General features: G+C 30.4%; 2 protein-coding genes across 6 annotated transcripts; one reads left to right on the top strand and one right to left on the bottom strand.

The window, feature by feature from the left end:
• Positions 1-1,183: 1,183 nt before the first annotated feature.
• Yod1 (Yod1 deubiquitinase) lies at positions 1,184-15,955 on the top strand. 5 transcript variants are annotated; one of them, XM_016059990.4, is made up of 3 exons: positions 1,197-1,343; positions 4,079-4,186; positions 14,273-15,955. In XM_016059990.4, exon 3 carries the CDS (start codon positions 14,284-14,286, stop codon positions 15,268-15,270), a length of 987 nt encoding a protein of 328 aa, XP_015915476.1. In that variant the 5' UTR covers positions 1,197-1,343; positions 4,079-4,186; positions 14,273-14,283; the 3' UTR covers positions 15,271-15,955. The 5 variants fall into 5 exon arrangements, with proteins under 5 accessions (XP_015915475.1, XP_015915476.1, XP_015915473.1 ...); XM_016059987.4 differs by lacking the exon at positions 4,079-4,186 and adding an exon at positions 10,261-10,352 and having other exon boundaries at positions 1,213-1,343; XM_087155428.1 differs by lacking the exons at positions 1,197-1,343; positions 4,079-4,186 and adding exons at positions 8,411-8,425; positions 10,261-10,352.
• Positions 15,956-17,574: 1,619 nt separating this feature from the next.
• On the bottom strand, positions 17,575-22,002 carry LOC147801184 (uncharacterized). The gene is made up of 3 exons (XM_087155174.1): positions 21,633-22,002; positions 20,106-21,555; positions 17,575-17,602 (listed from the first exon to the last, which is right to left on the bottom strand). The coding sequence occupies exons 1-3, from the start codon at positions 22,000-22,002 to the stop codon at positions 17,575-17,577; spliced, it is 1,848 nt and encodes a 615-aa protein (XP_087011300.1).
• Positions 22,003-26,129: the final 4,127 nt, after the last annotated feature.

Consider the following 26,129-nt stretch of genomic DNA (forward strand, 5'->3'; position numbering starts at 1 on the left):
CAAGGAATTTTCCCATCGGGGTTATTTGGTAGCAGTTTTTACCAAGGAAATTTTAAAGCTTACTTGAATTAGAGGCATTTTTTTAAATTCTGACACGAAAAAATTATGTGTTTCTTTTCATTGTCAATTAGATTAGACAAATATTGAGTTAAAAATTTTAATTTTAGAGGAAAGATCTGCATTACCTTCTTTTATAAAAAGTGAGGGGGCTGATGTTCCCTCTGACCCTACCCCCTATTCCGGGGTTCGTGGTTTCCTAGACTTCAAATTTTTGATCTAATTTTTTCGAAATTTTGTCTACCTCCCATGTTTTGTGGGCCAATAGTTCAAATACGCAAACAAAATATGATTATTCAAAGAAAGTACGCTTTTATATCTAAGCTCATTACTTAATTAATAGTTACCTCTAATTAATTAGCATATTAGTTGCCCCCCTGGGAAGCATTATGATTAACACGTAGTACATGAAAATCCGTTTATTGGAGCAAAAGTTATTCAGGATGATTTTTTTGTGCACTTGTACATACGAAACGCGCACAAAGTTATTTATACAAGCAAAAGATTCCTAATTTTCAAACTTCGCTATAAACAACACATAACACAGAACATAATCCCCATTCCCTTTCCTCATATTCAGATAACGGCACTCATTTGTGTCCCGCAGTTTACTGATCGTAAAGACACGGTTCCCAGTAGAACACCGAAGTCAAGCATCACTGGCTGCTGTCAGTAAGCACTTTGACCACTTTGATCAGCCTACGTAGGGACCAAGGATGTGCTGTATCGGTCCTCGTTAAGCTGTACTACCGTAAAGTGCTGGACTGTATTGGCGATCGAAATGAGCTGCATGTGGCGCAGAGCAGAAATCTCCACCTATGGCAACAAACAAATCGCATGCTTTCACCGTTAGCGTGTGGGCAGGCATAGAAAAAGGAAGTACGTGAGAAATACATTGAACATAGTTCTAAATAAAGTGTCTTGGAAATTTTGAGAAATATTTTTGATAATTAAGTATGAAAAATATTAAAAAACGGAGAAATGACATCGTACATTCCTATACAACTGAAAAGAGGAGAGGGAAGGGGGAGAGTTAAGACATGGAACCGGTCTGCTCCCCAGATGGCGCATTCGAGGGTTGCGATCGCATCGTGTTGAGAATATAGGAGGCTGCTAAAACACTGCACATACTCCTTATTTTTATACCTTCTGATTTGGCAACGCTTCCATGTACGCCATGCTTTTTCCTTTGAAGTATATTGCTGTTTATTTTGAATCAGCTGTGAACTAAGTTTTAAATTATATTTTGTTCCAATCACTAAATCTCGTTTTTACCAGTTAATTTTGTAAGTAGTTATGAAAGTTACATTTTTTTTTATATTGTTAAAAATGTAGAATAAGTGTCATATACCTTTATGTGTAACAGAGTTTTCTGAATGCTCGTTTCAAAATAGAGAGGAAGCAATCTTTTGAACATCTCTAAGAATCTTTTTTCATTACGATTAGTTTAAACTATCTATGATTTCTTAATATGTTTCTTCAGTAAAGGAAAAGTTAAAATTTGTGCTTCATTTCTTAATATGTTCAATATCTTTTATAAGCTATTCTGGAAACGAAACAGAAATTAGTAGGTAACATGGCCTTGTTTTGAATTTGACATTTATATGAAAGAAATTTTATTAACCTTTTTTAAAAACTTAAATAGTTTGGTGTTTGTATCGACACTTTTTGTAGCTTGAATGATTCGCTTATAACGAGCGTGAAAGATCATAACAGTACTTTCTTTATTAATTTTTTACTTGTCAAGAATACAAAGGAAGTTCGTTTATTTACTTTGAACCTTTTATTGTGCTGTTGTTCTTCAAATAAGACATCGTTGAAATTGAAAATAAATTCGTCGACTCCACAAACATCTAGAAGGAATTAGCTGAATTTCAAAGGTGGAATTAAGTAGAAATTTTATGCTCATAAAAATACCTATTGCTTGGTATAACCAGGGTTTGCTCGTTAAAAGCTAGATGTACTCGAATAAACCAACTTATCAATCAAGTATTTTTGATTTCTTTGTTAAATCCATGTTTCCGTTATAAATGAGTTTAATTTTGTATGCATGATGTGCTTTGCGAGCTAAATCTTTGAAATTTTCCAGATAAGAAAATCCCATATGTGAATAAAATTATGTGTATAATATTATACTTAGTGTTTGTACTGACTTCCTTTAAAAAAAAATTAATGTGAACATTGGCAAAAACCTTTGTATTGATCTATAACATAATGGTAAATTACAAAAATTTATTTGTAGAGTCAGGGGCCTGTGTAGAAGAAATTTGGGTCCGTTAATGGACCCTTGGCAAAATATCTTTTCATAAAAACGGACCCTTCACAAAATGTTTAAACTTAAAAATGGACTCTTCAAAAAATAATTTATTTTTTAATCGGACCCTTCACAAATTGGTATATCTTCATTATTGTTTTGTTAATCGAAGAAAGACATGTAAACTAACAAAGTTTTGTCTTCGGCAGACGCTTCCTTTATTCCTCCGAAATGAATATTCTGCTGCAGCAATATAGGCAAAATACCAAATATTTGTATGTTGCATCGCTAATTTACTAGCAGCAGTTGCTGTTTATTTTTTAAAATTTAATTTTTTTAATTATTGTTTTACAGTGTTGAACATAATCTTGTATGTCTTTACAATTTAAAAACTCCTTGAAAATTTTTTTTGCAATAACTGGACCCTATTTGCACAAATTCACAAAAGCAGGACCCTGGTTGAAAGAATGTGACTTAACATTTATTTTATACTCACAAATTTTGAGTAATTTTTTCACAATTTTGCAAAACCGGACCTTTCACAAAATGTCTAGACAGACCCCTGAGAGTATTTGTTGAAAGAAGTGCATTCAAAAATTAAACTTAAAGTTAAAAAGCAAGAATATGTAATGTTACATCATGGCATAGCTGCACTACTGAAGGAAAATGCTTAAAATTTGTTAAAAGAGAAGTTCTGTAACAGTTAAAGTTAGTAACTTTAAAACATTCTTATACATGAAATATTCAAAGCTGTATCTTAAGTAAGCCAATTATTCAGGGATGAGATGTTTCCGCTTTTTAGCGGATTTTCGCTTTTTTTTACTTTTGTCTCTTGAATTTTAGCCTTTTTTTTTTAATCAAAAATTCGGATTATTTAAAAGCTTCACTTTTTCTAATATATAAATATTCTGCTTTTTCGAAAAATTCAGCCGCTGAAATAAAGTAAATATATTTATTTCTGATTTTCAAAGATAAACAGAAAATTCAAACTACATAGCTGCCAATCCTTCAACATTTTTACTTATTTTAGCTATTTTTTTCTTTTACGCTCAAGAGATAAGATTTTTTGCATTTTCACCCGCCCGCCAGATAGTTTGTATTTTTATAATTCAGACGTAACTGCTTCAAACGAGCCTTTTAGAAGTCCCAATCGCGGAATTTGGTAGTACTTCGATTCTTATTCACGCGATTTGAATATCCTACATTGTGATTCTTATTTATGAGATTTAAAAATCCAATATAACAATTTGTATTCACGCGTTTTTAAAAACCTATGTAGCGATTCATATTCATGCGAGTTTAAAATCCGATGTTGTGATTTGTTCACGCGGTTATAATATCAAACATCGATTTTCGTATTTATACGTAATTTTAAAATAAGACATTGGGATTCGCATTCACGCGATCTGAAAATTATGCATCAGGATTTGTATCCACTCTATCTAAAAATTACATATTGTGGTTTGTATTTGCGCAATCTAAAAATTATGAATTGTGGTTTCTATTTCTTCATTTTTAAAATCGAGTTTTATATTCACGTGATTTCAAAATCCATTATCGTGATTCATATTCATGCGATTTTAAAATCCAAAATCCAGGGAAAGAAAGAAAAGATAGGATTCAGGGTTGCCACTCTACAGGGAGGACAGGAAAAACCTGAAAAATACAGGGAATTTAAAAATCACCTAAAATAACAGGGAATTTTGATTTTTTCTTTACAAACTGGGAAAATATAGGGAATTATGTTTCCTATTTTTTTTCTTCCAGATTTGAGTGGCAACCCTGAGGATTTGTCAAAAGATGTTTGAAGATGGGCTAATGACTAAATTAATCACCAATCCGTTTGTTTCCCCTCATTCACAAGCTGCATTACGAGTAATTTGACTTTGTTAAAGGATTTTTTTTTGCTTGTTTTGTAAAACATGAAGCATTTGCAGCAAATTAAACAAAATTTTAAAAAATGATATAGCAAACAAAAGCAGTCACTTAAAAAGTGATTCAATTTTTTGTGGAAAAAGAGTTGATTAACTCAGCACCAAAATTTAAAAAATAATGCTGCTGTTATTTATGGTATAAAATGCAAAGTTGTTATATGAAAAATAATTATCTAAACAGTTGCTGATTATCATGTAATTTTTTCAAACTAAAATAGCAATTTTTGTATGTTAAGGAGTTACTAGTATATGTCTCTACTTCACAGTTATTGGCATGTTTCACAGGGCTCTAGCTAAAACATAGTGATTCTAATTGTAGAAGGTTTTTTTTTTTTTTTTCTAAATTATTTAAAAAGTCATGCTTCTGATATATTTGTTATAAATCACGTAACAGTATTTATTAAAAGAAAGGGAATGTTAATGTATGTTCTCAGTAGTTTTTATTTGCTAAACCAGACAGTTTCTCAAATAATAGTTGTCTCCTTTATGTGAACTAAAGAAAATATAATTTTTAGCTTTATTTTCTCAATTGGTAATTTTACTTTTTACTAAATGTTAAGTATCGATGTAATCATTCATTTATTAATAAATTAGTACACAATTTTATGTCAACGCATAGTTATTTATTATCTTAAATTGTCAAGAACTTATTATTAAATGATGCACACGTGTAAAATTTACTCGCTTGGAAATTCAGCTTTTTTGTCTTTTGGGCAATCTCATCCCTGATACCCTGATTATTACATTTGAAACAATATTCTCTAACCAAAAACAACATATGGAAAGGTTTTAAAGTTTCCAAGTCCTGTTGGCCTGGACGTTTGATTTGACTCCAAGTTTTCATAAGAAGAATCTGTTACCTAATGTTACGTTTATGGTATGGAAAAACAGATATAATACAGTAGGAATCGTTCTTTCTAGTTCAACTTAATTTTAACTGTATTTTATATTTTGTATGGATAAAACAAATCTACAACACTTGCTATTGTGTTGCTTCAACACTAAATTCTCTATCAGTTAATTTAGTAATATGTTATCATAAAATTAAATAACTTTTAGTTGTTTAAAATTAAAGACTGCAAAGCTGGTTTTTCTGATAAGAGAATGTTTTTTAAAAAAATTCCCTTATCAGAAAAAATATTTAAATCAATTAAAATAAATGGAAAAATCAAATACAATTATATTACCATAATACAAAAGTCCATTTTTTAACAAATTTTAAGAATAAAAAAATTCGAAGTTCATGGAATTAAAAATTCTAGTGTATAAAATAAATGCTAGTTAAATACTTAAATAGGGTTTTAATTATTTAAACTAAACCCTAACAGCTCAAAATAAAATTCAACATTTACTACAGAATATACTTCAAATTTAAGAAAATTTATTTTTAATTAATTATAAGAGGTTTTATAAATATGAAATATTTTTTTAAATAAAAAATGTTTTGTAAGCTACAGAAAAATAATTGAAACTGAGTGGAGTTGTAATATTGCGTTAAAATATTAGGATTTTCAAAAATATGTATATTTATGTTAAAATTCAAACGTGGAGCATCTCAAAAAGTGACTTATTTTATTCGCGATTCGGGTGAAAAACTTGTGTGTCATAATAATGTAGTATTAACTATGTCAGGATTTTTTAAATCTCCTAGAGAAGCGTAGTAACAACTGCAGAGAAATGAAATTGGCTCAAATAAAGCGTCAAAAAGTGATGCATGCAGAATTTGAAATTCAAGTGTTGTAATAATAGCATATTAAAAATATCGGGACTTTCGAAACCATGTAGTAATGTGTAGCAATAATTGCCAAATTAACAGTTGAAAAATAATTTGGTTTTGTGATTAAGTTGGCACAAGTAGACCACACCAAAAATTGGTTAAGGCTAAATGAGTGACTCGCGATTCATAATAATACTGTGCAAAAAATATAGAAATTTTGAAAACCACGTAGTAATGCATTGCAATGTATGCGAAAAATGATTAAAAGTCATTTGGATTTAAGATGAAGTTTATGCAAATAAAGCATTTCAAAATGTACTTATTTTAATACAATATTTAAAACTTTAAAGATGCTAAACGTACTTAAAAAAAAAAATTGTGATTTTAGAAACTGTGTAAATGCGTAGCAATAATTACCGGGGGAAAAAAACTGTCAAAAGTCATTAGAAGAGCTTCAAAAGTGATAATTAAAATTCAAAATTTTGCGTATCGTAATTAAAAATATGTTGTATTAAAAATATGTATTAAAAATATTGCGACTTTTAAAACTGGAATTCTGCAGCGTCAGCCATTGGAAAAAATTTCATCAAAAAAGCATTAGTTAAGATCAAGCGTATTAAAGCTTAAATCTGCAATTTCAAATTTTCAATTATTATATTTTGTTTAGATACTGCAGCGGGCCGCACATCAAGAGTTGGCAGGCTGCATATGGTCCACGTGCAATATGTTGTGCACCCCTAGTTTAAATTAACTGATTTTTATAGAAAGGTTTGGCTTATATATTTTTTAAAACGAAATCTGATTTCAAAATTGAAAAAGCATTTTAATGTAAGATTGTTTAAATTTTTTATTGATCTGCTAATAAGTTTCAATTAGCAAAATTGCATTTGTAGGTACTTAATCTGTAGTAAGTTAAAGGGGGACCCCACCCTGAGATGGTAAAATATTAATGTTTTTCTTAAAAAAAATTTTGTTAATAGAGACAAAGCAGAGACTCGTTGTTTTTATGTTATTTAGCTACAATTTAAGTCTTTTTTAAAAAAATTTCTTTTACAAAATAATAAAAAATAAGTTGGTGGCAGCTCCGTGTGTGGCTGGTCATCAAAAAGTAGCACCTCACTGGCCTCATAAGTTTAGAAGTCCTGAAACATAGGAAAGCGATTTTGTTTAGATTTTCTGAAACATAAAGACATTATCTAAAATTCGGTTTTTTGATATTCACAAAATTACCAAAATGGCGGCAACTTTAAAAAAAGGTTAAGTTTTTCATTAAAAAATTTATTAAAATACTAATATAAATCGAAATATGAAAATATCAAAAAAATCCTATGCTACTTTCTAAAGGATATATTTTTACGTAATTTAAAATAAAGAATAGCTAATTTCGTTGTATTGATCATGAGAAAAACATTAGGCCAGTTCAAAAAACAGTGTTTTCAGAAAAACGCGTTTAAAGTTTTGACTAATGGTTAGGTAAAACGTTTAATTTCATATATATAATGGTCGATAAATGAAATGCCTACAATAAGTTTCTATATACAGTCAACAGAATGGATGAGACACAAAAAAAATTTCGCCCCTCCTAATCTGGCCGAACGGGTCTTTATACCTGCTTAGCGACGACTCTCTATTTTCCGGTATAACTTCCAAACGAAGTTAAGTACCAAGAATTCATTTTAGACAGACATTAGGGTACAAAGATTCGAAAAATGCAATAAATTTTTTTTCGAATTTTTGAAATATTCCGGGTGGGGTCCCCCCTTTAAGCAACATTTGAAATGACATTTTAAAAATTTTAACTCCTTTGTCTTTTTTACAATGCAATTAAACACAAAGTAAAAGTGTACAATTTTTTTCATACTTTTATATCTGCTAATTAAATATAATTTTTTATAAAACAAAAGCATTAGGATAATAAAAATCCTATCAATTATTAAAACTCGAAATTAAGGGTGGTCTGGGATCACTAAACTAGACTTTGACATTCATATATTAATTTTAAGTAGTCCACTGGATCAATGGAGGTATGTTATGGTTTTACGTTTTTGCTTTTGTATTTTGTTCTGTTTTTGCATCATAGTTGCAAACATCAAACAGTCTATGGCTATTTGCATTCGAGGGATTCATAAAAATGGATTTAGAGTTGCAGGTCTCGCAGCACTCCTATGTTTCCTATTAATCTGGAAAATTTGCTATATTTTCTATTTTTTCTATATTTTTTACTAAATTTTTCCTTATAATCCTTACTCAACGTCCGCGCTCCAGATTTGCGCTAGTTTGATGTCAATCATCAAACCACACCAAAAAATTCTTTAACCGATCATCCGTTTGCAATGTCTCAACACAGCTGCACCGACAACAAGTAAAAGGGAATCCTCAGCAAGTGAAGGAAATATGTGTGAGGATCGTGGGGAATAAGATATAGTGCTGTCATGGGGATTCAATAAAGTGATTTTCGTTTTGGTAAGTTCTTCTGTTTATATTTTTCTCTTAAAAGTTTTTTTAGTAAGTTAATGTAATTAAGTGATTTTTTTCTCTTTCTCGAGTTTAATTTTGGAACATATCACGCGACAAACAATCATTACATGAATCGCGAGTCCGAAATCGTTCGCATTTAAGAGATTTGGTTTTCAAGAACATGATTTACAACTGTCACACTTAACAATTTTGGACTACGAATCGTGATTCCTATGTAGGTGACTTACAAATCATGGTTTACGAAATAATTTGTGAGCTATGCTTGTATTGTATATAATTCGGTCTACAAATCGCTATTCATTTTTACGCGATTTAAAAATTCCTCTGCTAGATTAATATCCAGACAGGTAAAAAAAAAATTGCAATTCATTTTAAAGCATTTAGGATAGTTATTCTGTAGTCTAAAGTCCACACAGGTGCAATAAAATGTTAGGGAGTTAAAGTTAAAAAATTTGCAGCCTATGTAGGTGAAACTAAATAAATTTGAAAATTAATATTATTTCATTTTCATAAAGCTTTTTTTTATTTAAAATAAATGTGAAACTGAAGCTTACATTAAAAATTTTGTTATGAAATGTAAATAATTTTTCTTCTAAAAAACATGGTTTAACATAATTTTAAAAAATAGGGTATCTGGCTTAAAAATATCTGATATGCTTATAAAAGTACAGTACAGAACACCGGGATAAATTTTGCTTGATTTTACCGCCACTTCTTCAATAACTTCAATATATTTCTTCTGTAGCCTTGAAGATTTTCAGGGTTTAGGTGAGGCAGGCACAAATTCTTTATTTTCTCTTGTGTGTTGGAAAGAAACAGTGGTTTTCTGATAGCTGCCATCAATCAAACATAAAGGAGCGGCTTTCTGATTTCGTTTTCTCTATGATTTACGAGGAGGAGGGGTATTGCACATGCATATTAGTGAACATAAGTTTTTTATTATTTTTCTTTTCTTAATTTTGCAGTTTTACTATCATAATTTATATATTTCTTTCTATTTATCCAACTTATTTATGATTCATTTTTTAATGTAAAATCTTAACATATTGCATTTTGAGTTTGCTTTTTATTTTATTTTTAAAAACAGTCGCAGTTGATTAAGTATGATTTAGCCTCTTTTTTTTTTAGATAAATATGTGAAATTTTTTTTTCTTACCTTAATTTATAAATGTTTTTATAAATAAAAATGTTGTTTTCTTCCGAATTTTAAACTAAGGAGAGCTTTCCTTCTTTATTTTTTCATATTTTAAAATATGTTAGTATTTTTCATTGTAATTTGGGTTCGATGAAACATCGATATATAATGTTTTTTAGCAGATTCAGAAAACCGGGATATTCAGACATGTGGGATAGGGATGGTTCCGAACATACCAGATAATTGGTTCTCTGCTGTATTTCATTCTTAATAATTTTAAGCAACCCTTTGTTCTGTTAAATTTTTCTGAGTTAAAAGAAAAATTTGAAGCTCACTCTGGTAAACTTAATTAAACTTACTTAAGAATTAAAATGGGTATAAATAAATTTTCATTAACTTTTTTTTCCAAATTCCTACTAAATTTTCCAAATCTGTCAAATGCTGAAGTTTATTTTAAAATATTCTTTTGAAATGCAAGTAGTTTTATTTCTAAAAAAATATGGTTTGTAAGTTTAAGAAACTTGTGTAGATGACTTTAAAAAAAAATTCATTGTATTATTTCCTAAGGTTATTATAGCTGGTGTAAAATAAGTCACCCCTTAAGTTAGTAAAGAAATTTCTTTCTGCTTTTTAAAACTTTTTGATATGTTTGAATAGGCATTAATTGTCTGTACTTCTCTTTCAGAAAAATGCCTGCTGGAAAAACTAAATTTCAACTCTCATGGCTTGAAGTTCTCAACAGAAATGGGGATTTACTAAGTAATTGGTGTCAAGAAGGTAAAGATGGGGATACTGCATACTGTAGTCTCTCTAACAGTTGTGTTCAATTTTTGAATAGTGGAATTTCCCAACTACTGTAACATTCTAATGGGGAAAAAGCATCAGCTGGCTGCCAAAAAAGCAAAAGGGCAGAGGAAGTTGTTTGGAAAAAAAGCTAGCTCTAGTACCACAACTGGAACTAATACAAAAGTTGTGATGATGCAGTTGAGCCAAAGCCAAAAAGTGGCAATGAAAGTCGCAGTATCCAATTATTCATTTGCTTCAATTCAGGATATTGTGCCGTTATTTCAGGCTATGTTTAAAGGTAACACTATCGTTAATCAAGTGCAGTTTAGTGACTGGAAAGTTTCCTGCGTATTGTCTCATGTCCCTGGACCATACTTTCATAATGAAGTAATCACCCAGTTAAAAAAGTCTTCTAGTTTGTTTACTTTGGCTTTTGAAAAAACCACAACAAGTTAAGAAGCAACTGGACATGTATATCAGATTTTGGAGCGAAGAGTGCGATAGAGTTGTTAGTTCTTATCTAAATTCAGTCTTTTGGGGGCATGCAAATTCCAATAAATCTGCTGTAATTTAGTAGAGACTTTAAATAATCATAAATTACCGCTAAGTAAACTTTTAATGCGTAGTCAGGATCGACCGAATGTAAATAAATCAGTTGCTAAAAAATTTAACGAGAAACTGGCCCTGGAAAATTCACCAAAACTTGTCGATTTTGGGACATGTTCCCTTCACAAAGTTCATGACTCATTTTTCAGATCCATATCTTCTCTTTCACTTGATTTAGATCAGTTTGCAAATGACCTTTTTGGTTTTTTTAACCTGGTTTTTGGCTTTTTGGTTTGACCTTTTTGGTTTTACCAAGTGCAGCGAGAAGAGAAGATTTGAAAGAACTGCAAAGCCTCCTCAATTTAGAACAAAAAATTCTTTTGAGACACGCTAAGTAAATTACCGCTAAGTAAACTTTTAATGCGTAGTCAGGATCGACCGAATGTAAATAAATCAGTTGCTAAAAAATTTAACGAGAAACTGGCCCTGGAAAATTCACCAAAACTTGTTGATTTTGGGACATGTTCCCTTCACAAAGTTCATGACTCATTTTTCAGATCCATATCTTCTCTTTCACTTGATTTAGATCAGTTTGTAAATGACCTTTTTGGTTTTTTTAACCTGGTTTTTGGCTTTTTGGTTTGACCTTTTTGGTTTTACCAAGTGCAGCGAGAAGAGAAGATTTGAAAGAACTGCAAAGCCTCCTCAATTTAGAACAAAAATTCTTTTGAGACACGTTAGTTCTCGATGGCTCACACTTCGTCCTGTACTAAACAGGATCATTTTAGTGTAATCCTGCATTGGAGTATTTTGTAAATTTTTTGCCAAAGCAAAAAAACTCTTCTGCGATTCAGAGTAATTCAAGGTATCTGAGAATTGTTAAGGAGTTAAAAGATCCAGCATCTTTAGTGGTTATTGAATTTGTTTCTGATACGATTCCAATTTTGGATTCTTACGCAGCAATTTTTCAAGCAGAAGGACCTCTGGTGCATCTTTTGTACAACAAAACCAATGAATTTTTACGAAATATTATGATCAAATTTGTGAAAAAAAGCTTGGTTGCTATGGAAGAAGGCGTGCCTTTATACAACATTAACATTGATGACACAGCAAACTTAAAACCGATTCAAGACATTAACATAAGAGTAGGTGCCAAAAGGACTGTTTTAAAGCTTAAGAAACCAGACCGTAAGCATCTCAGATGTGAATTTAAAAAATTCCTTGTAATATTGACAAATTCTATACAAGAAAATCTCCCCATTTGTAATAATTTTTTAAAGGATATGGAAGTGTTACACCCTATCATGAGGAAAGACTCCTCTGACAATGCTGTAACAGACAGTGCAAGAAAATGAAATCTCTTCATCTTATAGATAAGGAAGTTGACACAATTGTCAGAGACTGGCAAACTTATCGTTTGGATGGAGATATCGACAAACTCTGTGATTAGTTCACTTCTCTCATTCATTCTGAAAATTCTGTCAAGTATAAAAGAGTGGTCAGTTATTGGGCTAAAGTGCTCAATACTAAATACACTGGTGTACTAAAGTACAAAAACTAATATTTGTTGGTAAAATCCTGCCTCTCTCTCTTTCACATGGCAATGCAGATGTTGAGAGAGGATTCTCAGTCAACAATGCAATTTTATCACCAGAAAGATCTTGTTTGTCTGAAAAAGCAATTATTGGCCTAAGATTACATAAAGATGCTGTTCGGAGGCATGATAATAGCATTTTAAATATTCCTATGACTTTCTCATTATTAAACTATGTAACTAAAGCACGTTCAGTATATAAAGAAGAAAAAGAAGCTGCCTAAGCTAAGATAGACGCAGAAAAACGATCTCTGTCTGAATCGGAACAATTGCGAAAAAAACAAAGAAAAATTGCATGATTTAGAAAATCATGTGAAATCCTTATAAGATTAATTGAGTCTTTCCCAGAATTTACTACAGGAGACTTGCAAAGATGAGGAGTAAAATTTTCATATAATATTACTTAGTATTACCAACATTATTACTAATAAACTTTTTTTCCTAACTCTAATGCTGTGTATTAATGAACTTAATTGTTTTTATTCAGATTTTCTAGAAATATTATTTGAAACCTTTTGCTGGTTCTCAAAAAATTTTAAAAATCTAATTACTTTATTAATTATCTATATAATTATTCTTTTATTAATGTATAACACTGATATAAGTCTACGGTTTACTCAAATATATTAAGGAATATATTCCAACCTGTCCTGGGCAAGAAAGCTAAAATTTGGCTACAATCAGTGTTCTTTTTTTCTCCAGTTAGATTATCTAATAAAACATTAAGTTTTAAAGCCAAGATATGGTTTTGTAGAAATGTTTTTTCATAACATTGGCTTTGAATAACACATAAATAAAAATTGTGCATGTTCTATGCAAATTTCGAACCTATATTTTTTAAACAAAATATTAGGGATTCATATATTATTTTCAAAACATTCCTATCATTTCTTAAATGAATTCCTATATTTCCTATTATATTTTTGCTCCGAGTCACTAGGCCTGGAGTTGAGACAACTGTGTGAAAAGTGAAAGCAGCTATGAGGTCATCAGTGCTGCAATTTTAATGGACGCTTAAAAATTTTGATTGTTAGTGTTGCTGAAGTTGTACTATGAATTTATTGATTTAACACATGTTCTAAGATATAAAAAAAAAAATTATCTTCTTGGTCAGTCTTTTGTTTTCGTTGGTAATTTTATAAATTAAGATGAAATTCTTTAAAAATATCCTGAGCTTCTGATATTAACCTATGAGATGACAGTAATGTTGATCCGTTTAACATGGAATGAGCCCCCTGTGACATTTTCTTTGAGAATTTTAGTAACATGCCTTTTATGCCGATTTGCACACCTCTTCTAAAATATTAAAATGAAATTAAATGCTTTATATTCAGCTTATATAATATAAAAATAATAACCTTAGCAATATTTCTGTAGGTTTTTTTTTAATAGAATTGTTATGGATAAAAAGATATTCCTTATTTGTAGAATTACCAAATATGTAAATATTACTAAATACATAATTAGGCATATTACTATTAGTTTTAACAATAAGTCTCTGACTGTGTTAGGTTATAAACATATTTGAATTTATGAAGAAAGTTTTACAAAATGACTAAGAAAATTTTGTTTTGAGGATCTCCTCTTTAGAGTTTTAAAGGTTTAAGTAAGTTTTTGATATTTGTCATGGTTTTTAACATTATGAAAAGATAACTATTTTTAGTTCGCTAAATATTTTAACCATATTCTAAATGTTTCATCTTTAATTAAATTCATTTTGAAAAATAGTTTTGTTGTGTTATTATTAAATGTATGTACTTTTACTTTTCAGATAAGAAGACAATGGCTACTTCTAGCTTCGCAATCAGATGTATATCTGCTAGCGGACGATTTACTATATCCGAGTTGGAAAGCAGTAGTACTGTAAAGGCATTGAAGGAGTCAATTATGAAAGTAACCGAAATTCAACCCGAAAAAATGAAAATTCTTAGTGGATATCCCCCAAAGCCAATAAAATTGGAACATGATAATTCAAAATTAGATGAAGTGGGTATTGAATCTGGGGAGACTTTAATCATTCAAGTTGATGAAACTTTGAATGCCCAAGCTGTACCTGATGTCAATAAACCAACTTCAAGTGAGAGCCCTAAGAAAAGGAAACAAGAACTACCTCCAGTGATGAAACAAATGAAGGAATTTAGCAATGGCGCGCCAGATATTATGCCCGGAATAATGATGAGATATGATGTTCCTTCGAACAACTCGTGCTTATTTTCCAGTGTTTATTTTCTTGTGCACAATGGACTTTTAGAATTAGCCAAAAGTGATAAACTGAGACGAATTATTGCTGATGCAGTGTCAAAAGATCCTGTGAAATATAATGATGCCTTTTTAGGTCGTGAAAACTCCGAGTATTGCCGATGGATTCTCAATCAAGCCAACTGGGGTGGAGCTATTGAACTTGCCATTTTAAGTGAATTTTTCAAGTTAGAGATTTGTGCCATTGACATCATGAGCTGTCAAATGTTAAGATTTGGAGAAAGTAATAATTACCAAAGAAGAGGTATTGTTGTATATGATGGTATTCATTATGATCCATTGTACATGCAGCGTGAGGAAAAGCTTCAAACGATATTTCATGTATCTGATACTCAAATTTTGGAACTTGCTTTAGAAGTAGCTAGGGAAGCTCGATCAAGTAAGCAGTTTACTGATATAGTCAACTTTAAATTGAAGTGCAATGATTGCGGTCAAAATTTGATTGGTGAAAAAGATGCTTCAGCTCATGCTGCTGCCACTGGTCATGTCAGCTTTGGTGAACTTCTATAACTTTAACCTCTTCCTTACATCCTCTCGTCTTTCATTACTCACATGTCAATTTTTTTTTCATTATTTAAGTGTCATAATTACATATTCATAGTGACTTTAATGATTGATTCATATTACATTTAGTTCATGTTTAATCTCAGAACAAACATGCTTTTTTCCATGCATGAAACTTATGTGTTTACTTGTGTTTTGATTTCTGTTTCATTCTTATAAACATTTTAAATTTTTTTTTTTTTTTTTTCAGTTTGATTAATATAATTTTAAGACTTCTGGCTCAGAAATGTTTTCCATATTTCTGTAAGCAAAATTAAAATAACTTTCAATTTTACTTAATGATCAACAAATAATTCTTTTTATACCTTAATTGAAGTAGAAGTTTTATCTAAACATACAAGTGTAGAATTTAAAAAAAAAAAAGAGCAGCAGAGAGTCAAAATTAGTTATGTAGAACTCTACTGATTTATTCTGCTTTGAAATACTATAAACAAACTTTGAATTTCTATTTTTGATTTTACGGAAAAGCAGTAACTCTATAGCAAGTGTTGAAATCTTTATGTAATTAAGATTTATATTTTCTTACCAAAAAATGCTGGGATATTTTTTGTGCAATCTTGCGATGAATATTTCTCTTTATAACTACTGTAAATTTTTTTCTATGAAAATAAAGAATTTTTTACAACATAAATGCTTATTATTTTTGAATTGAAATCTGTAAACTGCATTATATGATTAGTGTGATAATGAGTTAATTTCTCTTTCTGATCATTGCTGTTAGAGGTGATTCTTAGCCCTTTTTAAAGCAATAAATAGCTGTCCCATTTGATGCTAATTTGTTATGCATCTGCACCAGTTTTTTTTCTTGCCAACATTGGCAATAATAACTGCCAGGTGCCTTGAGGGCCTGGTTAGTAGGGCACTGAGCCCATGTCCAAGAGTTAGTGGGTTCGATCTCCGCCGACCGAAGAATCCCCATGTAGTAAATGGTAACTGATGCACATTAAATTTGTCGAGTCGCAAAATCCTCCATGTTCCCATAACAAATCAATACCTCTGGAGGTACTGATCCAGAAGTTTCCTTGTCTTCAGGATTGGTTTAAAATTACAAGACTACGGAGTTGAACATTGGTGGTCGTAAACCCAAAATTGGGTCGGTTGTTCAACGCCGGATATAAAATAAAAAAATAACTGCCAATGTAGCGTTTGGATTGTACTCATGCACATAGATAAATCTTACATGTAGGGATTAGGAGAGTAGGGGGGGGGCAAAGATTTCGACTTAATAGTCCCAATTTTCATCAATTCATATTTAGAAATATAAATTTATATAGATTTACCTCATTTTATTTGACATTAAATTCATAGTTTAAACTTAGTAGTGTGAATTTTATTTCTAAATCAATTTCAGTGTAGCACTTTCAAATTTTCAAAAGTACATGAATCTTATATGAAAGAAATTAGAGAGTCTAATCACATTCATCATTGACCAAATAGTTCAAGTAATGATGGTGCAAAAAGCTAATCTCATTTGCTTTATTTCTCTGCTCTTAAGAATTGTTTAATTATTGTTATATATTATAAAATTTGACATATCAGAAACAGAAAAGTGCTCAATTGCTCTTTGACAAATCCATAATTTATTTTGAAAGGCTTAAAATAATCAAAGCAATTAATAAGAAATAATTCTTAGTGCTACCAAAGACACTCTCCCTATGCAGGCTTCGTAGTGGTTCAAAATAAAAACCATGACAACATTTTTAAAAAAGAATAAGGACATTTTTTATGCATTACATGGATTTTAGACTATTTTTAAGAAAGGGAAATGAAGGGCTACAAAATAGGAAAATTCGCTAAGAAAATTTTGTTTCATGCAGCATGTTTCTTTAATTCTCCACAACATAAAAAAAAAAAAAAAGCAAGCACAGTGTTCCTACTTAATTTCAGAAGGAAAAGAAAATGACTTTTCCAGGTATATCAGGAAACTTTTAATGAAAATCCAGAACATAAATTATCTATACCATGCAATTTTTCATCAGAAAGCTTTGATTTTTTTTAATGTCAAATATTTTGTAAGCAAAAATAATACCATGGAATGAGCCTGGAAATTTCACTAAAACATGACATTTTTCCTCCGAATAATTGTAATAGAATTATTTATCTCAGTAACTGATTACTGTAACCGACAATTTTGAGACCGGTTATTTTACAGATATAATGATCGAATTTTTCCAAGTTTTTGTGGGGAAAAAAATAAGCAACTTTTCCTGGTCCTGGCAACAAATAAAATTCCCTGATAATTCCAGATTTTCACTGTTCTCCCTGAACCGTGGGTGCCCTATAAGCAATACATTTCAAAATTAAGATAAACAAGTTGATCAGAAATGATTTTTTTTTTTAAAAAAACTAGATTTTGTACATAATCTTGGAACCTGAATTTTCTTGACAACAGAAATAGATTCCTCAATACAAAGATAAATCAAAATAAGTTTAAAAGAAATTGATAATGTAAATTAGAATTATAAATAAAATAGCAACTCTAAGAAAGCATTTGTAAATTAATTTATATATGTTTTAATAAGACTAAGGGAATTTACAAAGCAATCTTGCAACAAAAAAAAGCAATTTTTTTATAAGTACGAAGTTGTTGCGAAAAAATCATACAACTATATAAATATTCTAAGTTAAATCCTATTTAATCAACGTCAGAACATTTTTGAAAACACAATGAAGAATTTAAACCTAATACATTAATGTCGATTAAAATATTAATTATGGAAAAGATAAGCACCAATAATACTATAAAAACTTAATTAAGTGATACTTATTTAAAAGAAAATTTTTTAAAAAGAAAAAAAAAGTTAACATCAAATATCAAACTATTCTAAAGAGAAACTAACAAATATATAAACAATCCATATCTAATTAAGTTAAATAAAATAAAATAATTAACTAAAAAATAATGTCTTTAAGCAACAGACAAGCAAAAATAAATAAGAAAATTATTCTAAAAAATGAAGCAAAGCTGCGAGAAAACAAAAGATAGAGGGATAACTTATTAATAAAATAAAAGTTTTTTATTAACTTGTCCACAACTAAGTCATCCAGAAAGAATATTAGAAAATACTAAATTAATAAAAATGTTATAAGGGTGATTCTCACGAAACATGACAATTCGGACCAAACAATTTCTTCAAATTTAAAGTCTTCAAAATGTAGTTTATTGACATTTGCTTGAGAAAAAAAATAAAATAGAAATTCACCATATCTTGAATGCCAGGAAAATGACATATTACCTTAGAAGTTTAAAAAACAGTCATTTTAAGTTAATAGTAAGTAACTCAACTTAAGCCTTTATGTTAGATGAACCATAAATTTCTGAAATTAATTCTTTTTATCCACTGTAGAAAGAAACAAAAAAATTTTTGTTGCTGATATGTACAGAATAAAATTTTGTATGATAATCATGGGTGCAAGATGAAAAAAAGGCCAAGACTGAAAATTTTTTGAATGAAATACCTAACATACACAAAACCCCCTCGACATATGCAAACTATCTAAAAAAGCTTAACCATAATACATCAAGTTTAAATTTAAATACTGTACAAAAAATATTTATTCATCTGTCTTTTGACAAAATAACAACAGGACATAAGAAAGTAGACCTAAAAATTATTTTTAAGGACAGAAAAAAAAAATTCCGATTTTCCGTCTTCGAGTTAGTCTTGTTTCCGTCTATTAAATACGGTGATATGATCTCAGATCTCGGGGTTTCAATCATAACAAACGCCTTTTAACATAATATATATTTAATAATAAAAGGATGATGATAATGGTACCGTGTCATGGAGGAAACTGATTAGAAAACTAATGATTTTACATTACTACGCAGAGCGCCATCTATTGAGTTTTAGAAATTATAATTAATATGGAGAAATATTATTAACACACTTCCCCCCGATGAACTCTTAGTTAATAACAATTTAGTCATTTCATATATTAATCTAAGTTATTTTTCTCAAATGTAAAGTACCAATATTTAAAATATAATATAATCTTACCTTTTTACAATATGAGCCCTTCTTAATTATATAAAGATTATAATGCAATAATATTAATCGAATTCTTAAAATAATATGTTTCAGGAGCATTAGTTCAAACCTTTAACAAATTATTACCTTATAAATGAAATTATTGAAATTTAAGTAAATATCAATTGATGAAATTAAATTATCATATCATGAATAATAAATCAAGCAATTTTCACAACACAAAATATTTCAATTTCAAACAAACATGCATTTAAACAAGAAAATATATATTGTATATGCATATTTTCTTTAAATCAAAAAAGTTCAAATAATATCTTAAGATAAACTTAATTTGTAAGTTAAATGAAAATCTTAAGTAATATTGTAAAATAAAATGTTCAAATAATAATAAATGTGAATTTAAAGTTCAAATAGAATGTTCATACTAATTTAATTGTTCACTTCTAAATTATATAATAAATTTATAGGACGTTTTATTATTGACGTATCTGTTTTCAAAGCACATGCTCTTATTTTGTTATCACGTCCTTGAAATGTTTCCACAATTTTTCCAAGTTTCCTTTCCACACGCTCCTTGGAAGTTTGTCATCATGAATCAAAACAATATCATTTACCTTAAAATTTTGATTACCTTTATCTAAATTTACATAATTGACAGCTCTTAAATTTAAAAGATAATCCCCTTTCCATTTCTTCCAAAATTAATTTATAAGTCTTTCTCGATATTTAAATTTTTTAATTATCATTTTTTTGTCTATCATGCAGTCAATACCAGATAACTTGACTGACGATAAACTTATTAATCGTCTTCCAAGTAGCATGTGGGATGGCGTTAGAGGAAAAGTATATGGAGAGTCTGTAGTCACGTAAGTAATAGGCCTCGAGTTAATCACAGCTTCTATTTCACATAGAACTGTTTCGAGTTCTTCACTAGTCAAAGATGTTTTCCTCAGTAATTTCCGAAGAATGATTTTCATTGAACGAACCATTCGCTCGTAGAATCCACCCCACCAGGGTGCTCTTTCAACGATAAATTTCCACCTTATTCCCTTTGAGGAATAAAACTCACTCACTTCAGAACTGCTCGAAATAGTCCAATTTTTTTTCAATTCAAACTCTGCTCGTTTGAACGTCTGAGCATTGTCTGAATAAATAACAGAACAAAGTCCTCTTCTGGATATGAAGCGACGAAAAGCAAGTAAAAATGCTTCAGTTGTTAAACTGGAAACAATTTCCAGGTGTATTGCTCGTGTAACTACACAGGTGCATAGCATGATGCAAAACTTACTGTCAGAGTCTTTCACAAGTAAGGGTCCAGCAAAATCCAGGCCTGTCACTGAAAATGGAGGCGACTGTTCTATTCTATCTTTTGGAAGAGGAGCCATAATTTCTCTTCCTGATCGAACATTGAATCTTTTACATAAGACGCATCTTCCAATTATTGACTTAATAAATTGCCTACCTTTCGGAATCCAAAATTTCTCTCGTACCTGTGTTAATGTGTTTGAAACACCAGAGTGTAGGGTCTTTTCGTGTGCTTCTTTCACTATCAGTTCTGTAAGTTTAGTTTTTGGTGGTAATAGTAAAGAATGTTTTTCATAATAGTTCAAATTGGAGTGCTGTAGTCTTCCACCCACAAGTAGAATCCCTTTGTCAGAAATGAACGGATTTAAGTCTCTGATTTTTGAGCACTTCTGTAAATGTTGTCCTTTCTTTAAGCAATCGATATCCTTACTGTAGTTAATTGATTGTACGTGTCTCAACCAAAGGTTTTCAGCTTCTTCTAATTCTTCTGCAGTTAAAACATTTTTGATTCTATCTTCTTTCTTCAGTCTCAAATTTGTTATAAATCTTCTAATCCAGGCTGTTATTCGGTAAGCCTTCTTAATAGAACTAAATTTGTGGATATCGAAAATTGAATCGTGAACATTATTTTCACTTGCATAATTGACTGCAATAAATTTCGATCTCTTTTCTTCATCTACATCTGCTCTTCTAAAATTTTCTTCATTTTTCGGCCATTTTTCTTCGTTTAATGTCAACCATGTTGGTCCATTAAAAATAATTGCACTTGAGAGCAAATCATTAGCACTGCATCCTCTTGATATGATATCAGCTGGAATATCATTTCCCTTTATGTACTTCCAATTAGTAGGATCTGCTGAAGTTTGGATCTCACTTACTCTGTTTGAAATAAATGTCTTCCACTGATTTGCATTTCCTCGAATCCAACTAAGGGCTATGGTTAAGTCAGAATATAGTTGTTATTTATTTGAAACACTTTCCTTAAAGTATCCAATAATCTGGAACCTATACGAGTGGCCATCAGTTCTAATCTTGGTAGACTCAACTTCTTCAATGGTGCAACGCGTGCCTTTGAAGTAACGATGCTTACGTAAAAATTTTGATTTCTTTCATATCGAATATATGCAATCGCTCCATACGCCTTCTCACTTGCGTCACAAAATATAATTATCTTATAATTCCCTACTTCGGAACAGCTATCTTCTTCATGAAAATAATATCTTGGTAGTGAAAGTTCCTTTAATACATTAACTTCTTTATACCATTTTTCCCATTTCAGTCTTAAAATATCTCCGAATTCCTCATCCCATTCTAAGCCTTGTTCCCATATTTCTTGAAGAAAAATTTTAATTCTAATCGTGAATGCTGTTATATATCCCATTGGATCAAATAATTTCGATGATATGCGTAATACGCTTCTCTTAGTATTTTTCACATTTTCCAAAGAATCAATTAAACAACTTAAATCTAAATTAAATTCATCCCTTAAAGTATTCCAAATTAATCCTAAAACCTTTAAAGGTACTGTTTCTTCACTAGGATATTTTTCAAATTTTGTGTCTTGCCATTTATGGCATAACTCCTTAGAATTACTCTTCCACTTCCTAAGATTTATTGATGCGTCCTTTAATATTAATTTAGTGTCCCTGAATAATTATTCAGATGAACTATACATAAGATGAACTACTATTAATAGTAGTTCATCTTCAATCGCATTTGTACCAGTAATAAGATCGTCGACATACAAATTTTCATTTAAAACCTTGCATGCCAAAGGATGAGCACCGAAGTCAAGCATCACTGGCTGCGGTCAGTGTGCGGGTGGGTGACCACTTGGATCAGTCTGCGTAGGGACCGAGGGTGTGCGGTATTGGTCCTCGTTAAACTGTGCTACCGTAAAGTGCTCGACTTCGCGTGCTGGTCGTTGGGCTACCGAAACGGGGGTGCCATCCCCTCTGCAGAGGATCAAAATTGTGATGGCATGTCTTCGGATCATCCTCAGGGATGTTTCCCAGACCGTCGCTAATAGCCCATTGTGCAGCTATAGTGCGACGTAAATGAACTACAACAACAACAACAACCAAAGGGTGAGATTCTTTATAATTTTTGATATGATACTTTATTGTTCCAGCCAGTAAAAATGTTGATGATTTTACTCTGAAAGTTACGGTTCTATTGCGAAAAACCTCAATTTTCTTGGGAGGGAATTGCTCTGACCAAAGAAATCTAAGATAGTCCCTATCATGTTCATCAATTAACAATTGTAGGAAAGCCTTTTCACAATCAGCAATTATTCCTATCTTAAACTCGCGAAATTTTAATAGTAAAATTAAAAGATTAGGGTTTAGATTGGGACCCGATAATAAGTTATCATTTAGAGAGTAGCAATTTTTTTTTTTTTTTTTTTTAGCCGAAGCATCAAAAATTATCCGTAACTTTGTAGTTTGTTTATCATTTCTAATTATTGGATGATGAGGTAAGTAATAAACCCTATTTGGAACTATTGATTTATCATTAACAGGTTCTATTATTCCTTCCGATAATTGTTCTTTAAAAACGCTAGAATAATTATCATGCAAAGAAGGATTTTTATTAAAACGCGATGTTAAACTTATTAACCTTCTTTTAGATAAATTAAAATTGTCAGAAATGTTTACCTCATCTTTAAATGATAATTTAACTACGTATCTGCCATCCTGAAATTTTATATTTTGTTCAAACTGTTTTAAAGTTTCTTGCTCTAAAGGTGTATTCTGAATTTTATCATTTATGCCTAAGCTTTCAATATCCCAAAATTTCCGTAACTGTAAATTTATATCATCACAAGAATTATTTTCACTAGTTAATTCCTCACGATTAAATTTTTCCTTACAATAACACAAATTTTCAATGATAGAGTCATTTTTTAAATCTGAATGAGTAATCCCAGTTATGCTTCCTCCGAGTAATGTTTCGACATAAAACAAATCTTGTACCCAGTGTGGAGTTTCCAATAATAATCTGCTCCAATTAATATATCAATGGAATTTATTCCTTTCGAAAGACATAAATCAGTAAGCGCAAAATCCTTAAGCAGCAACTTTATTTTATTATTATGCGGTGGGAAAGATGCACGTGTTATGGTACTTGTAACCAATAATTCGAACTCTGACCTTCGAGTAGAATATTTTTTATTGCTTATACTCGCCTTTACTATATCAAATGTTTTTTCTTGCGGTTCACGGCTTCCAAAAGAATAAACTAATAAATTTTCCTTTCTAATTATGGGGAGATTAAGCTTTTGAGCTAATTCTCTAGTAATGAATGACCTCATCCACGCGGAATCAAATAAAATATTTATCTCCTGCGTTTTGTCTGCCAAATGCAAATTCGCAACACATGTTTGTAAAAACACTGATTGAAATTCCCCTTTTTGTCCCTCTTCGACATGAGAAACACTGGCTACAACTGTATTTTTCTCTGCGGTTTCTTGCGAACTTTCGTTTTGAGTTTTCGGAATTCCAAAACAAATTATTTCGTGATGAGATTTACTATTACATTTTTTACAAGGACTAATTTTACTCCTACATTGTGAACTTAAGTGTGATTTACGGAAACATTTAAAGCAACGACCTTCGCGCATTAATCTATCTCTTTTTTCAGAAACCGGCATTTTTTCACAAATAAATGAATCACGTTCCAATTTACAAAATACGCAATTAAATTTTACATTAGTAGCCAATGCTGAAGCTGTGGGAATATTCGATCTGAACTGTTTTTTGATATTTATTACTTCCCTGGGATTATAATAGTTATAGTGTTTATTTTTCTTAACATTATCATGGAATAATGTAGATGATTCGCGTACTTGAATTTCTTCCTTAATAAATTGAATTAATTCCGAAACATTAAATTCTGATTTTGATTTTCGTTTGCTGTTGTATTCTAAAGTTAAATCTTCTGGTATTAGCTTTAATAATATAGGGCATAATAAGTGTCCATATGTTCCAGAGACTACATTTTAGCTTTCTAAAGATCTAATGTTTACTTCTAAATTATCATATAAATTCCGTAATGCTCTAATATCACTAGAATTTTTTACGGGATCAAGATTTAATAGACGATTCATATGACTATTAATCACTAAATCTTCGCGCCCAAATCTATCTTTTAACAATTCTATACTTTTAATGTAATTTTCTTTAGTCAAAGCAAACCCTTTAATAGCATTTAATGCAATTCCACCCAGTAAGCTTTTTAAATAAGGAAATTTTTGTACCTCAGTCAAACTTTCATTTTCATGGATCGCGATTTGAAATTGATTCCAAAATTCGAGCCATAATGCTGTTTCACCGTAAAATTTATTTATGTTTAATTTTGGAAGTTTAACTGCATTACTGTCTGGAACAAATTTAGATTTTTCGTATTGTGCTCTGTTAAATGATTCTTCTCCTCCTCTACTTTCTTTATTGTTTTCTTTCAAAAATCTTGCGATTCGAGATTGCCACTTTATTATTTTTTCAGAATAATCTTCAATTCCAGTAATTTCAGTTTCTATTTCCTCACTTTTAATTAGTGGTTCAATTCGATTATTTATAGCTTTTAAACTTTTATTTTTATCAATTAACTGTTCTTTACAATCTATTAATTCCTCGATTTTTTCTTTAGATTCCACATTATCATCATTATTATTAAATTTTCAATTTTTGTTATCAATCGAGTTGTTAAAGAGAGAATTGTTTTCCTTTTATTTTTCAAATCATCGTATGAATCCATTATTTAAATCAAGTGCACTCACCTTTAATCAAATTCTTAGCTCCAGGTTGGTGCGCCAATATTAAATACGGTGATATGATCTCAGATCTCGGGGTTTCAATCATAACAAATGCCTTTTAACATAATATATATATTTAATAACAAAAGGATGATGAGAATGGTACAGTGTCATGGAGGAAACTGATTAGAAAACTAATGATTTTACATTACTGCGCAGAGCGCCATCTATTGAGTTTTAGAAATTATAATTAATATGGAGAAATATTATTAGCACCGTCTTGCCTCCGTCCGCGGACATTTTCGATAGACGGAAATCCGTCCTGCGGACGGAAGACTTGCACCCATGATAATAATCAATCATTAAATAAATAACTTTGATTACATCCAAACATATTACAATCATACATAAACTTGGTATTAGGTTAATATTTGCTTTCCCTCTTTACAGTATTAGCAGATAAAAAGAATTTCTGGTCACACTTCAATGTCCTGGCATTCATAAGCCAGGATAATGACAAATTCGCCATTTTATAGCATATAACTTTACTTTAATTTAATATTTTGGCCGAAGACGTTTATATTCTGCAGAAAACAACAGTATTTCTTAAAATAATTCAGATAAATATGTAGTTTTTGTTATTAATGATTTCAAGAAGCCAGGAAAATGACCCAAGTAGCACAGGGATATTGTAACAGCTTTAGTCTACATCGACCGACATTGTCAATATTGGCGAAAATCGAAATTATGTGTAC

Source organism: Parasteatoda tepidariorum, chromosome 11, assembly GCF_982258835.1.
Source record: "Parasteatoda tepidariorum strain Cologne lab strain chromosome 11, Ptep-v5.0, whole genome shotgun sequence".
Lineage (NCBI taxonomy): Eukaryota > Metazoa > Arthropoda > Arachnida > Araneae > Theridiidae > Parasteatoda > Parasteatoda tepidariorum.